Consider the following 15,815-nt stretch of genomic DNA (forward strand, 5'->3'; position numbering starts at 1 on the left):
TTGGGGACAGGGAGAAATTGCACATGCATATTGGCTATAACTGTGATGATAGTAACATAGTAGTTTCTGGTTCTGAGTCAATAAATTTGTCAGACTTAGTAAGAACTGAGCTCCTTTGCATATTCCTGTTGAGAAGGCAGAGCCAGATTTCTGTCTACCTCCTTTGGGGTTGCAGTACTTGTCTCAGTTCTGATTTTGAAACGTTTCTTTTGCTTGGAGCAACAGATAGAAAAATAGAAAAAAAAACAGTTAAGATAAACATGGTACAAATTTACACAGTAAATTCCAGAAAATGCAGTGCTGTCCCTATCTTTATTTCCTTGGGGTTGATTTAGTATGATTGGTGCTGAAACATTTTAAACATCAGGGGGAAAAAAAACCCTAACAACATGTTGTCTTATATAATAGGGTGGATGGAAGGAGCTAAGGTGCCAGTTCCAGGTCTTTCTACACAGCCACCATCCTTCATTTCTGTTTGAAGTTGAAGCTCAGGAGTGCGCAGTACATGGAATCTAGGGACACAATTTTTGCCCCAAATCAGGCTCAAATGATTTGGAATCTGAAAGTGATCTTGAGTGGGTACCAGATGCTGACTATAAAGGATCGAGCATTGGGGCTGGAGAGATAATACAGTGGGTAGGGCGCTTGACTTGCACACAGCTGACCCATATTCAGTCCTCAGTACCATATACAGTCTCTCAAGCCCACCAGGACTGATCCCTGAGCACAGAGCCAGGTGTAAGCCCTGGCCATAACTGCATGTGCCCCCCCCCAAAAAAAAAGGAAGAAAGGAGCTTTACTTTGCACAAAGAATTCAACATTTATTAAAGGAATTCACAGCAGGTCTATGCATTGGAAACCTATATATATTATAAAAATCAAACAGTGACATGGCCATTGTTTAGACTTAGACAAAAGTGGAGAGAGGGTGATAGGAGTGTGTTGAGTTATAGCTACCAGCTCGAGGCGCTAGTAAGAATGGATTGGCTTTATTGCAGGTGTCTGTTCCCCGCAGACAGATCTCCCCCTTCATGGCCTGCCTCTGGGTCAGACCACTGCTCTGCCGGCCAGTGCAAGCCCACTGTTGGCCATTCTCTGTGCACTTTCGCTCACACACACACACACACACACACACACACACACACACACACACACACACACACACACACACACACGAACAATCCAGAGGGGTGGGAGCAGCCTTGGATACAACTCAGGAGCTCTGTCTGTTCACTTAAAGAAGGTAGATTTCAGGGCCGGAGCTATAGCACACAGTGGCATTTGCCTTGCCCGCAGCCCACCTGCGTTCAGTACCCTGCATCTCTTAAGGTCCCCTGAGCACCACCAAGAATAATTCCTGAGTGGAGAGTCAGGAGTAACCCTTGGGCACTGCCAGGTGTGGCAAAAAAAAAAAAGGTAGATTTCTAGGGGAACTCTGAGTGATTCTCATTATAGTGGGGAGACCTAGGGATGCTCCCTGGAGTGGGGGGGACCCTGAGAGTCCATCTCTATGTGTGCAGGCAGCTGCCCAGTGCTCAGGGCCTGTGACTTGTGACCTGTGGCCTCTGAGCATTTTGTATGGAGGTTCCTGCCCAAGAGACTTGATGTTTCCTCCTGGCCCACCTCAGATGCCATCATGAGTGGCTCCCCTCCAAACTGACCCCTGCAACTTGCAAAGCTGACCCCTGCAGCTGGCAGTCACTAGTGTCAGGCACCCCCACTTCTGCATTCTGCTCTCACTGAGTCAAGACCCAGGCCTGTCTGTCAGAGCCAGTTCAGCCGTGGCCGAGACTGTGTCCGCTTCAGTGAGACAGTCAGACAGACAGCAGACAGCAGAGCGGGTAATGCCAGCCTGGCATGGCTAGCCTGGGATGCCAACTTTTAGCTCAGCCTTGTATGAAGGTGAATGCAAAGCCATCTCCTATGCTTTGGCCTTCTGCTCCCCAATACTAACCCTGCCAGAGACGAGCTTCGGGGGGCTGTTTTAGTTTAGCCTCGAGACCTAACTGGCCGCACCTTCCTGTCAGTTGGCATGTCCTGTGCTCTGAGTGTTTCCCTTGCTCTGCAACCAGTGCTGCTATTTCCAAAGCTAGGGGTCACAGCCTGCAAGGCTAGGGACGTGGCACCTAGGGGTGTTGGGAGGACATGCAGTGCTGGGTCCTGCATTCAGGGCCTGGAGTGTGGAAGGCATATATGTGCTCCAATGGGGAAGTGCAAAGCTACTCCCTAATGTGCTGCATCTAGGCACCCCTGTGGTGGAGGGGGTGGGTGGGAGATGAATAGGCCTTCCAGAGAGCAGAGGAGTCTGCGCAAGGCTGCAGCTTCGCTCCGCCAGGCCCTAGCCTGACAAAGTGGCACATCTCAGGTCTGGTGTGATATTTCTGGTGGTTAAATATTAGCAACTAACAGCATAGAAGCAGTTGCCAAACAAAGTAAGTCTGTGGTCTCTTTGTCCCTTAGCGGCTGTGTCCTGGGTCTGACTCTGATTGGAGGGTGATCTTCACCCCTCAAGGGGACAGGAGAGAGCCAGGTTGGGGGGATGGAAGGGGAAACGAAGCAGAGCTGCCTGGTTCACGAGCTATGCACTAGGCCAGCTGCATTTCCAGGCAAGGCTGCCAATCTGCCTTGGGTCTCCTGAATCCTGGGGCTCTTTAAGGGGGTTTCTCACCTCCCTTCCTTTTCCGAGATAGAATGACGCCTGCTGGAAAATATGTTCCTGAGTTGGGTTTTTCCTTGGTGCCTTCACTAAGAGACAGCTGTGCCCTAAGAATAGCCCACAAGTCAGCCAGCTGCTTCTGCTTCTTAGAAGGGATGCGACAGTCCCTAAATGTGGCCGGTCCCCAGAGAGCTTGAGAGGGGGCTGTGGTCTCCCTATGGCTCTGTCCACCCGAAGACCTGCTCCCACGCCCCAGCCAGACCCTGTGACTCCCACCAAGAACGTGGCACTGAGCACATGCACAGGAGACAGGCAACTCACTGCCTTTTCCCTGCGCCTGAGGCCTGAACCCTGTGCTTCTCCAGCGGGCCCATCCTGCCTGGGCTCTGCCCTTGCTTTGGTTCAGGCCGCCGGCAGGAAGGACATCCCAGCTTCCTCAGCCTCTCCCGTTCTCAAATCCATTTTTCCAATGGCTGTTCTCTCAGTACTATCCTTTTCTCACGTGCTCCTAGAAAGCTCTGGTCTCCTAGGCAACAGAAGAACTCTGTAAGTGTGCAGGCAAGCAGGGACTTTGGCTGCCCCCCACCCCCACCCCTTGGACATAGCAGGGGTTGTGCCTTCCATACTTGGATTTGAAATCTGGGCTGTGCAGATGAGGACGCTGCATTTGTTGGTTAGCTTTCCTGTTGATTAGGAGTAGAGATAAGGAGGCACTGGAGTGGCTCCATCTCTAACATAGGACACCCCCACTATAGTTCTTGTAAAAAAAAAAACCCTTCCTGTCTGTCATCATTCATGAACTGATGCATGGATAATGAAGCCGTGTTCTATCAGGAATACTGTCCAACCTCAAGGAAGGATGAAACCATGCAACTCACTATAACTTGGACGGAGCTAGAGGATCCCATCCATGGTAATTGAAGGAAGTCAGAAGGACGAGGACAAATATGGGATGTTCTCACTAATCTGTGGTGTATAGAATAATAAGACAAGGGGCTGGAAGGGTGAGCATATTCTTGGCTCTAGATTAAAGCACTGTTAGCACTGTCATCCCATTGCTCATTGATTTGCTCGAGTGGGCACCAGTAACATCTCCATTGTGAGACTTGTTGTTACTGTTTTTGGCATATTGAATACACCATGGGCAGCTTGCCAGGCTCTGCGGTGCAGGTGGGATACTCTAGATTATAGAAACAGAAATGCCAGGGAAGAAGAAAAATGGAGGGGGAAGGAAGAAGAGATGATTTGGAGGAAATAGGGGCAAGGGCCAATGGAGAGGTAAGGTATCTGTATGTATCTAAGCCACCAGAGCTGACTCATTGTATACTTGGGACCCAAACTACAATAGTTAAACTTAAAAATGTACCTGTCAAGGAAAAGGGTTGGGGTGCAGGTGGGAACTTAGAGACATTGGTGGAGGGATGCAGACATTGGTGGTGGGATTGGGCTGGAATATTGGGTGCCTGAAACACTTTATAAATAATGGTGCCTACAGGCCAGAGAGATAGAACAGCAAGTAAGGCATGTGGGGTTTAATGTCTGGCAGCCCTGAGCTATCAGATATCCTCGAGTTCTCTAGGAGTGATCCCTGAGTGCAGAGCTGGGAGTAAACCCTGAACATTTCTGTGTGTGCTCCCCCCACACCAAATTATGGTGCCTACATTACATTTTACATTTAAAGAATAAAAGATAAAGGAAGGGAAGGAGGGAGAGGGAGAGAGAGAGAGAGAGAGAGAGAGAGAGAGAGAGAGAGAGAGAGAGAGAGAGAGAGAAGAGAGATGTGAATTTATTGCTTTAAGCACAATGGAGGAGCTTTTGGGGGTCACTGGACATGATGAAAGGAAGGGGTAGCAGTTGGGGAGGTGTGACTTTAAACCTGTCCCCAGATGGGGACACAAGCTGGGGTGAGCCCTTTAGTTCCCCTTTGCTCCTCTGAGACCTGGAGATGAGGACATCTGCCACCTGCTTCCCTGTGGCCCAGAGAAACTTGGGAACTGGGAGCCACTTGGAGAAACTGGGAGCCACTTGGGGAAGTGCTAAGTAAGCAGGGCCCCTGTTGGCAGAGAGGCAGGTGGCGATGATGAGTCAATCTGTTTATGACAGTCACACACACTGATGTCAAGATGACCCCGGGGACTACTGCCTTCTGAGAGTGAGAGGCTCCCTCAGACTTGAGGGATCACTCTTGTGTCTTTTGGGCCGCCTCGTTTCTGCGCCAGTGATGGCCTGCACGGGAGCAGATGCCTGACTGTGTCGCAGAGACTGTTGGAAGGGCCGGGCGGAGAGAGGGACAGGAGGAGAGCCAAAGCAGGCCTTGCCCGGGTTCGTGGGCAGAGCTGCAAAGGCTGTTTCTCTCTCTGCCCAGTCTGCAGTGCCCAGTGCCCTGTAGCCACAGGCAAATCAGTTCGTGTGTCAGGAAGACGGGTCACACCAACGCATCGTGCCTGGAAACGTTCTCTAAATAGAGCCGAATATTTGATACTGCTTGCGAGCACTCCGGTGTTGTGCAGGCGCTTCCTGAAGTTTCCCCGGTTAGAAATTCCTCAAGTGGGAGTTCCCAACAATCTGGGTTTGGAGTCAGTCCAGGCACTGTTTCTCAAAGTGGCTGAGACTGCCCCTGGGGGTCCGCTGGAAAGATTCAGGGGCTGGGAAGAGCCTCCCATGTAGTTGAGGGCGGGGGCACTTTCTGTTTGCTCATTTAAGGAAGAGTGAATTTGGAGGTGGGGGGAGGGGGGCTGTGGGCTCTGAGTGATTTTCTTCTGAAAAGGGGCGATGGTAGTAATTGTGGGAACCGCGTCCAGTGTAACGTCCTTACCTGGCTTCCCCAGCACTTTCTGGATCCTCAGGAGCTACTTCAAAGCAGCATTTTGTCTGAATGTTCCTGGCCTAGAGAAGTCGAGTGTTGGTGAGCCGGAGCACGAGGGGACCTGGGCCCTTGTTCTGTCCAGAGGCCCCGCCAGGGTTCTGCGCTGAGAAGGGGGCAGGGGGGCGTGGAAGCTGCTGGCCCAGGCTGAGTTGGCTTCCCTGTGTCGTGAACGAGAGCAGGGAGAGGGAAGATGACACTTTCAATTCCTCCCCAGTTTTTATTTTATTTTTTTATTTTTTGCAGAAAACTTCCTGCACAATTCTGAGCCTTTTAAATGTCATCTTCCACATATCTGTTTGCAAACTGGCTGCTGGGCTGGGCGAGCAAGCCTGGGGGAGGGGAGCAAGGCTGCATCCCCGGAGTAGGCAGGAGCCAAGCCTCTGGGGCTGTCTTGTGAAAAATGCCATCTGTTGAAGGGTGCCCCCAGCTCCCTCAGGCGTCTCTTCCTGCAAGGACTAAGACTGCCGGGACGGGGACCCCTCCATGCCATCTGGGGCCTTCGTTTCTGCCACTTGTACCTGGATAGGTGGGAAGTGATTTTTATTTTGTTGTGTTTTTTTTTTTTGGGGGGGGGGGGAGCCACACCTGGTGGTGCTCAGGGCTTACTCCTGGCTTTGCATTCAGGTATCAATCCTGGGCGACTCGGGGAACCCTTTGGGGTGCCAGGGATGGAACCCGGGTGGAGCATGTGCAAGGAGAGCACCTTACTTGCAGGACTGGAGAGTGGGGGTGGGAGGCTGGGGATGGCGCAGCGGTCAGCCCTGCGGCTCTGCTGGTCAACCCAGCCCCTCCCCAGACTTCATCCTACTTGGTGCCCTCAGGGGAGCCCACAAGGCTGGCGGTCCCTGGAGTGAGGGGAAGCCCCTTCTGTAAGCCCTGCAGCCTCAGTGAGGGTCACGGAGCAGAGGGAGCTCCTCAGGCACTTGGTAGCTTGCCACACTGTCCGCCAGAAATAACAGGATCTAACCCCGGCTCCAGGGCAGACGAGGAAGGAGGCATCCAGGCAGAGTGAGGAACAAAGTGGCCCCTTGAGATATTCCGATCCCTACACTGGGCCCTCTCACATCCACAGAGCCCAGTGTGAGGTGGGAATGATTTTAGCTCTTGGGGCCTCTGCATCCCCATCTGTAAAATGGGCTAAAGAGGAGGGGGTAGGCTCCTGAGGAAGTGGACTGGGCGGGAGGAGTCTCTGGAGGGGCACGGTGGTCCCAGGACAGCTGTGCCCACTGTCTGCTAACTAGCGAGAACCTTCAGTAAATTTCCACCCTCTGCCACTCGGCCGTTGTTTTGCATTTTACCAAAGTAAAAATAAAATCTCTGGGGAGGGCTGGAGGAGAGACCGGGAGGGAAGGCGCCCAGTGTGCCGCAGGGTGGCCCGCAGGCTGTGCCCGACGCCCTTTCCCAGAGGAAAGCCAAACCTTTCTGTCCTGTAAGCTTTGTCCCTTAGGAAGTCAGCTGCTGGGGGGTGCCCCCCCCAAGTCTCTTTCCCTGCTGGCCCACTCCCTGCTTCCTCCTATTGTTGCCCCCAGCCTCTGGTCCCTGCTTGGAGGAGGCAGCTGCCAGGCCCTGGAGCACTTCCCGTGCCTGTGGCCGCTTCCCCTCACTCCTCTCCCCTCTTTCCTCTCATCGTCCATTATTTTTAGTTCTCAAGAGGCTGGAATCTCCGTGGGAGGGGGAAGGCGGAGCCAGGCTTTGACCTTGGAGACCAGAGATGGAACCTTTGTGGAGCCCGGCCTGGTAGAGAGCATTGGGATCATTTCCTCTCGGGGGAAGGTTGTCTCCACTCTTGGGTTCCCCCTCCCGAACACACACACACATACACACTGATCTGGCAAGACTAGGGTGCCTCCGACACCTGCCCCTGTGAAGATTTTGGAAGCAGGAAGAAGGGTGGGTCTGGAACCAAGTTCCTGGTACAAGAGCTTTCTCTGCTGCCGTGGGCCGCCTGAGTGAAAAGGGTCTCCAAACCCTCAAGGATGCAGGCATGAGGCAGACGCCCACACCCCTTCCCACCCCCACCCCCGTGCCAGAGCCCTGGGGGATGTGGAGAGAAACAAGGCAGATGGAACAGGAAGTTCCAACAAGTAGGGCCCTCCTGCTCCCGAGACCTGCCTGGAACCGTCCAGGCTAGAGCAGGTGAGCGCCGGGAAGCGTGTGCTGGCTGGGAGCCTGGCTTCCGGGAGAGGGAAGGGCTGGTGGACACGGGGTAGCAGCACGGCGGGAGGACACAGTCCCACTTAATTCGGGGGGATCAGGCTGAAGTGATAGCACAGCAGGTAGGGCGTTTGTTTGCCTTGCATGCGGCCGACCCGGGTTCGATTCCCAGCATCCCATATGGTCTCCCGAGCACCGCCAGGAGTAATTCCTGAGTGCAAAGCCAGGAGTAACCCCTGTGCATCACCAGGTGTGACCCACAAAGAAAAAAAAATTAGAGGGGGGATCGGCTTTAGGGTCCACCGTAGGTGCTCAGGAGTTTATTCCTGGAGGTGCTTGCAGGGAAGGGCCCATGACATGCCAGGGACCAGGCCTGGACCGTGCAAAGCCTGCCCACCACCCCCCTCATAAACCCTCTTCCGGGCCCCCACATTCCCACTCCTCCAGGAGCTGCCTCTCTGCTCGGCCCAGCACAGAACGTGGGGATCACACAGCCCTCGAGCCCCTTCTGAATGCAGAGGGGATTCAGGGCAGGGGGTGGGGGGGCTAGCGTGTGGCTCCGTGTCTGCCCTGAGCGGAGGTAGGACCAGTTTACCAATCCCTCAGGGAGCTCAGGCCAGGAAGACGTGGCCACACCCAGAGGCAGAGGGAGAATCTTTGCAGGCAGGCAGCATGAGGCCTGTGGATGGCGACCATCCCCCAGAAGAGGGCACCAGAAGAGACTGGGGTGCCAGGAGGAAAGTTCTGGGGGTGGGGGGCAGCTGCCACCCAGTACTGTCCAGCTCACCAGTGGGACTGCAGGGATTCTGTAGGGCAGGTGGGCATGGCGAAGGTCCGGCCCCCAGTTTGCCCTTTCTGCTGCTGCTGCCCACAGCCTAGAGGTGGGGCCTGTGGTTGCCACCGGAAGGAGGCCCTGGACAGGAGGGCCCCCTGGGCCCCCATCAGCAGTGTCTGGCTTTGGCCCCATATGCAGCTGGCTTGTGACTGACCAGGGTGGCCTCCCTCGGAAGATCAGCCTGGACTGAGCACTTGCTCTGGAGCCTCTCCCTAGAAGCAGAGCTGTGGGGCCCAGTAGGTTCCATGTTCTAAACCCAGACCCTGGGCAAGTACCTGTCAGTGGGGGCCCAGCCTGATGCCTCAGCCCCAGGGGTCCTGGAGAGACACTGGCACACCCCACCACAGCAGTGTGATCCCCTCCCACCTTTGGGCACCTGCCACCGACAGGTGCTGGCTTCCCTGCCGGCCAGCCTGTTGGGATGCACCCAGTGGGGGAACATCTGGGATGGGCTGGGGCGGGATGTGCAGAAGCCTAGGAGTGAACTGCAACATCGCTGTGTCTTCTACAAAAAGATGTTTCTAAACTCGGAGGGAAAAAATGTCTTTGCGCTTGTTTTTAGGGGAATCTCGTGGGTGCCGGAAGTGGGGAGATGGCTCATCATAAAATCCAGACCCGTGGTAGCCGGCGCTACCTGTCCCGCCACGTCATCCGGCTTATTGTTCCGATCATTGGCTTGCTGGCTCCGAGAGGCCTTCCCCGCGCCTCGGGTTCCCTCACTGTTGGCACGGGGCAGTTTCGCCTCGGGCCCAGCCCGGTTTCTAGCCAGGCTCCGGGGGGGAGCTGTGGGGCCAGGGGCCCCTACCTGCCTGGGCTTGCACCCAGCTGCCATCCCCAGGCCACTGCCAGGCAATACAGTGAACAAATGTGGCCTCTTCGGCTCTGCTGGGAGCAGCGAGCTTTTTCCAGCCCAGGAGTATAGGGGATCCTTGGGAAACCCTAAGTGCTGTTCTACCAAGATCCAAAGGAGAAAAGGAGGAGGAGGAGGAGGGGAAGGGGAGGTGAAGGAGGAGGGAGGAGGGATGAGGGAGAGGAGTGGGGAGGAGGAGGACCATACTCCTCTTCCAAACATGGACAGCCTGGTAACTTATCCGGTCGTCGTTTGCAAGCAGTGCAAAAGCAGGGGCGACAGAGAACCCTTCCCCGGCGGGCGTCTTTCTCCAGCTCTGTGCTCTGTGCTCTCCATGCATCTTTCCTCAAGTATATCGGGGAAGCTGTTCTGGGAACTGGGAAAGAGGAGGGCAGGGAAGGCCTCCCCCAGCTGAAAGGTCACTTGAGACAAAGCCCTTGCTGTTTATGTGAAGCTATTTTATTTTTTAGCCACGGAAGAGACAGATAGCCCCAGGTCAAGGCAAGACCAGAGGCCCCAGTTATCCTGTTGGCTGGAATAAAACAAAATCCTCGGAATTAAATTGCATGAACCAGGAAGCTGTGTGGCCATGGGCAAGTTACTCAACCTCTCTGAATAGGATTTATTCTTTGCCCAGGGGAGATCTCTCTTGGTGTCCTGAGTGAGGACCCCTGAGATGTTAACCCAGCACTGAGTAGATTGGGCATTTACTTTTCATGTGGTTTCTCTGTCTCTTCGTGCCTTTGGCTGTCCATAAAGAAGAGAAATCTGACAACATTGCTTCATTGCTGCACGGGCCGGAGATCCGCCACACACACCCCACCTTCTCTTGTTTGTTTTTGGGATCAATTCCGGTGGGGCTCCGGGAACCACGTGGTGCCAGGGATCAACCTAGGGTTCCAGCCCTGTCAGCCAGCTCCTTGGCCCCCAAGGTCCCTTTTCAGGGACATTTTCCCCTCATGGCTTTGACACTTAAAATACAAAACAGGGGGAATGAGCCCTTGAGCGCCCCTCCCGGGGCTTGTAGGACTGTCTTGACCACATTCTCTTTTCCTTAAATAAACGCTTCATTTCCACCCCTCCTCCCCACAAAGAAGGGCTCTTTATAACGATCTAAAAATGAAAGTCAAGTGATGGAATTTTCTGAAAGGGAAGTGCTGGTGGAAAAAGTCTAGTATCAGAGGGCCAAGTCATGAGGGAAGCGGGTGAGCCCTGGGCCTTCCAGACAATGGCTGCGCCCCGCGCTGCAGTCCGGTGCCTTGCAGGGTTCCACCTCAGTGACCGGGTTTGGAGGGAAACATTCTTGTCTCCTTTGGCGCCTCCACGGCCTTTCTGACTCACCGGCTGGAGTGCAGACACCTGAGCTGTGAGTCACCGGGCCCCGGGAGCCTCCTTGGGCGCTCCGCACTGCCCGGAGGAGCCAGGGGAAGCTCCGGGATCCATTCGTCACAGTGGGGCACATCTCACTGCCACCTGGCAACGATGTGACCCTCCGAAGTGCCCAGCTGGACTCTTGCCAGTCCTTCATGCCTTGAAGGAGAAAATGATTTCAGTTTTTATTGGCGTCACCAGGCAATACCCAGAGTGCCTCCTCCCAGCTCCAGGCCGCCCGGGGGTGGGCCGCCTTGCACCTATTGCACAGATGCAACCCCCCGAGGCTGGCAGCTCGGGGGCACTCCAACCCCTCAGCCTGGAAGGGACTTCTTCCGCCCCACAGCCTGCTGAGAAGGGGACGGGTCTGGCCTGCTGTTCCTGCAGGGGGGCAGGATACCAGCAGCCAGCTCCTGCCACGTCAGCCGAGGGAAGATGCTCAGTGGCCTTCTCTTGGGTCCTGCCTGAGGGCGAAGGCGTCCCTAGGGTGACAGGAGAGGGACAAAACAGCCTGGCCTGCACCCGCCCACACGGCCCCTCCCAGGCCCGGCTGAGCCTGGTGGTCTCTCAGATACCCCCACAGGGTTAGGAGGTTTGAGAGGCTGCACCCACCCCCCTCAAAGCTGGGGGCAGTGTCCAGGCACCAGGAGGGGCGGCTGAGGCAGAGTGCAGGGTCCTGGGATAGCAGCCATAAGCTGTCCGGGTGCTGCGTCCTGTGCCTCTGTTTTCTCATGAAGACCCCCGCCCCATGGCAGAGACCAGCCCTTTGAAGGTCTGAGGGAGCCGTGAAACACCCCCAAACCCTCTCGGGCCTGAGAGCAAGTATGGTCATTGAACTTAGGGAACGCTGGTGCACATGGGAGTGGGGGTCCTGTGACCTGAACATCCTGCCCCGTGAGGCAGCTTCAGGGCAGAGCAGCATTTGCCCAGTGTCACCCCCGCCCCACCCCCAGGGCACTGAGACTGTTGGAATGGGGGAGCAGGCGCTGGGAAGGAGAGGAGGCAGCCCCCCAAAGGGCACTGAGGCCTCGGCACAGCTCCCCTAGGTTTGTTTGTGGGTGACCCCGGGCACACCGGCCACCAGGGTTCCCCAGGACAGGAAGCCTCCCTGCGCGGAGCTGGCCCGAGAGACCCTGAGTGAACCAGAGGGCACCCATGGCCTCATGCCCTCTCGACTCCTCGAATAAGGGAGCACTCTGTTCTTTCAGGCAGGCGGAACAGAACCCCTACACCCTGGGCCCAGGGTCACCCACAAACAGTTTTGGCCCAAGGAGTCAGGGTCATTTCCTGGGCATGAGAACTGGTGGCCTGGTTGCCTGTCACCTGGGGTTCCAGAGGGCAAATCCCACCCCACCCCCTTCTGTACTCCTCCTTCCTCCTATCTTCCCCCTGCTCTTCCCTCCTCCTCCCCCTCCTCCTTTTCACTCCTTCCTCCCCACTCATCCCTGCAGACAAAGGCCTGGCTCTGAAGTCCCTCCCAGTTAACCTTTATTCTTGAAGGCAGTCTCTCTGCAGCAGGGGGGTGCCTGAAAAGGGAGAACCACCCAGAGGTGGCATTTGCCCAGGAGCCATTAGCATCACAAGAGCCTTGGAATCTGGTCTAGATAAACACCAGACCTGCCCAGGCCTCCTCCAGGCTGGCGGGTGCAGCTGGCACCACCGCTGCCCTGAGCCTGAGCTAGACCGCATGTTCCGCTGGGCTGAGAGCAGGGGTTGACCCCGGGTGGGGGCAGCTTCTGGGAGATGATGGGCTGCTGTCAGGGGAGCGGATGATTTGGGGAGAAGAGCAAGGCAGGTTAGGGGGAGCAGGGGAGGACTCGCCCCATTCACCAGGTTCTGAAACTCCTCCAGCTGTGTGGGAAAGGGTTGCGTTGTATGGTCAGGCCTTCGCCTCCCCGCCCACCCATCCCCCGTCACCCCGTCAGTGTCTCCCCACTTAGAGCCACGCTAAGCCCTGCGCCCCCATCCAGCTTGTTCTTGACCTTCCCCTTCTAAATGGCTTTGTTTCGTGGGGTCCTGCATTTCTCCAGCACCCCCACACCCCAGAACTAGTCTTTACTGAACCCCAGCCTGTAATCATCTGGGCTCTGTATCGCCGACTCTCCCCCAGGCCTGTAAACACAGGTCTGAAGGAGCTCGCCTCTGCTTAAGAGGGCCTAGGGGTCCCCCAGACCCGTCCCCCTTTCTGGGGCCCCTGCTTGCCTGGCAGGTGATGGGCGTCCACTGTGGCCCCTCCTTCCCTGCCATTGCTCTCCAGGAACTCCTGAGCACAGAAGCCCAACCACAGCCTGGAAGCGTGAGGTGGTCTTATCAGACTTGGGGCACCTACATGAGTGGGTCCGTCAGCCAAATGCAAGGCTCCTGCCCAGCCCCAGAAGAGGGTGGGCCTGAGGATTTGCTGCCTGCCTGCGGGGGCTCTGGACTCCTCTATTTGACACCCCACACAATACAGCCTCGACTGCCCAGGGGACTCCCTGAGACTCCCAGCCTCCCATCCTGCTTGGTCTAAACAGGCACCTGCTTCGCCTTCTTAGGGCCGGAAGGAGCCTCCACTGTTGGTCCCTTGGCCGGGCTGTGGCACCTCTGTGTGCCACCTACTGCAGGGGAGAATGGAGAGACTTCGGGGGGCAGGTTAAGTGGTCAGAAATGAGGCCATGCAGCCCGGGTTGGTGCCTGTTGTACATAGAGGCCTAAGATGATCAGTTAAGAGTGCTTGTTGGCTTGTCAGATTTGGGGTGAACTCCCAGTGTCCCCATTAGATTGGCTGGTCTCCAGACCCACAGATTTAGGATGAACGCCCAGTGTCCCCATTAGATTGGCTGGTCCCCAGATCCACAGATTTTGGGTGAACACCCAGTGTCCCAATTAGATTGGCTGGTCCCAAACATGATAACCTCTCAGTATCTGTATTGCATAAATGCCCAAAAGTAGAGAGAAAGTATGGGGGGGATTATCTGCCATCGAGGCAAGGAGAGGGTTGGGGTTGGGGGTGCTGTACTGGGGACATTGGTGGTGGAGATGTGCACTGGTGGAGGGATGGGTGTTCAATCATGGTATGAACTGAAACTCAAATTTAAAAGCTTCGTAACTATCTCACAGTGATTCAATAAAAGGGGGGGGCGGAGATTGGCTGGTCCCCAGATCTACAGACTTTGGGTGAACACCCAGTGTGTGTCCCCTTTACATCGGCTGGTCCCCAAGTCCGAGTGTGAGTCAGTGATGCATCAAAGTAGAACTTGCTCTCGTCAGCTCGTCAGCACCTCCGATTTGCCTATGAATATTCCACAGCTCAGAGCAGCCAGTCAGGACCTGCAGGGCAGATGCTGGTTTTGGGGGTGAGGTGTGCAGATGCCCCTGGTGCCTGGGGGTGATGTAGGAACAGAGCCAGAGAATGGGGGTGACCGTGCTGGAGAGACCGTGCTCTGGCGCAAGCCTTGGCCAGGGACTCTCCAGGCTGCTTCTGCCCTTCTTGGGGCTGGGGTCAGATTTCAGACCAGTGACAGGGTATGGAGAGTTTGGGGCACAGGGTCAGTCCCCTGGAGGGATTCTGCCTCTTGGAGGGAGGGGCCGTGGCGGAGACTGCTGCTCGCACCCACGAGGTTTGCTTGCCTTGCCCTGGCCTTCTAGGGCATCGCTACCTTCTCTGTGGGCAGCTGTGCTACGATGGGCGCCTGCAGTGACCTTCCTGCGCTGGACCCGCCTCCAGGCACGGCTCTGTTTCACAGTGGGCAGCAACACCAGGCACTTTAAGACCCTTGGGAGTGGGGTGGGGTGGGGAGCCCCCAAGAGTTGGTCCCAGTGCAAGCAGAGACGTCCAGGGAGCGAACCCACACACGCAGAATGTTCCACCACCTTCCACTGGGCAGGCCAGCTTTTTCCCTTTTTCATGACGAAGACAGGCTACTCCACACAGTGGAGAAATGAGAGTGCAGCGAGGGGGGAGCCAGAGGTGGGGGTCCTGTACATGGGGGTTGATAGGGGGTCATCCACCCACAGCACCTGCTCCTGTCTGCAGCTCTGGAACTTGATGTCCCATGCAGTGTCCCTGCACCCCCCCAGCTGGTCTCATTCGGTGTCTGTCCCAGTACCTGGTGCACCCGTACCGCCCCAGAGGTACAGCTCCTGGGGTACCCCCACCCAACGCACAGATCGCTGAGACTCTTCCACAAACACTCCCGTGCCCAAGGTGGCTTCACACTCGGGGGACCAGGCAACTGTGTTTGCTCCATTTTACAGATGGGCCAGTAGGGCCCCACTGGTTAGTCCAAGAGGAGGTCACCCACTTCCCCGTACCACACTCCTAGTGCTGTGTACTGGCCTGACGTGCTCAAGGCGCCTCACCTGCTTCCAGCTCCTGTTCTCACGCCAGATGCCAGCAGCTCTAGACCTCGTCCCTTGCCCCCCCTCCAGATTTGATTCCTCTCACCACACATGTCCCCCGCTGCCTCCCCTTGGTCATCGTCTCGGCCATATCTATGGGGGGATACGGCCTCTGGTTTTTCTCTGAGGAACTGTTCCTTCCTGCTGGGGTGTGCGCTGGGAGGTCATTTCTTAGGTCCCTGGAGCATGCATATGTCCAGGTTGCTTGGTGGACCAGTTGTCTTTTCCTCTCTGGACAGATGGGGAAACTGAGGCCAATAGGGGTCAGTGTGGGAGGAGCAGCAGAGGACAGGCTCAGGCCTGGATCAAGAGTACCCATCCCAGTTTCTGGGTGCTGTGCATGCCCCCTTAGTAGAGCCAGGCAGAGTCCCCTCGGGTGCCTGTGACAGACATTAGACAGGTCCTTGGCACCCCCTGTCAGACTGGCATTGCCTGGCTGGCAGCCCTCGGACCCGGAAAGGAATGGTTCTTTCTAATGAGCTCCTTTTTCTTCTCTTGTCTCTAGAGCAAATCATGGAGGAAAATAAAGAACATGGTGCACTGGTCTCCCTTCGTCATGTCCTTCAAGAAGAAGTACCCCTGGGTCCAGCTGGCGGGACATGCAGGTAGCCGCTGCCCCCACAGGATGGTGGGCTTGGGGCTCATGACGGGGTGTGGGGGTTGCGGATTGCACTCATGGGTTCTCGCTTGAGACCCGAGAGGC

General features: G+C 56.0%; 1 protein-coding gene across 1 annotated transcript in view; it reads left to right on the top strand.

Moving 5' to 3' along the window:
- ITPKB (inositol-trisphosphate 3-kinase B) overlaps positions 1 to 15,815 on the top strand; it is a 96,007-nt gene that overhangs the window by 67,127 nt on the left and 13,065 nt on the right. The window contains exon 3 of the mRNA XM_004605523.2: positions 15,618 to 15,717. Within this exon, the coding sequence (XP_004605580.2) occupies positions 15,618 to 15,717 (100 nt within the window). The remainder of the gene's footprint in view (positions 1 to 15,617; positions 15,718 to 15,815) is intronic.

This window comes from Sorex araneus, chromosome 9 (genome assembly GCF_027595985.1).
Source record: "Sorex araneus isolate mSorAra2 chromosome 9, mSorAra2.pri, whole genome shotgun sequence".
Taxonomy (NCBI): Eukaryota; Metazoa; Chordata; class Mammalia; order Eulipotyphla; family Soricidae; genus Sorex; species Sorex araneus.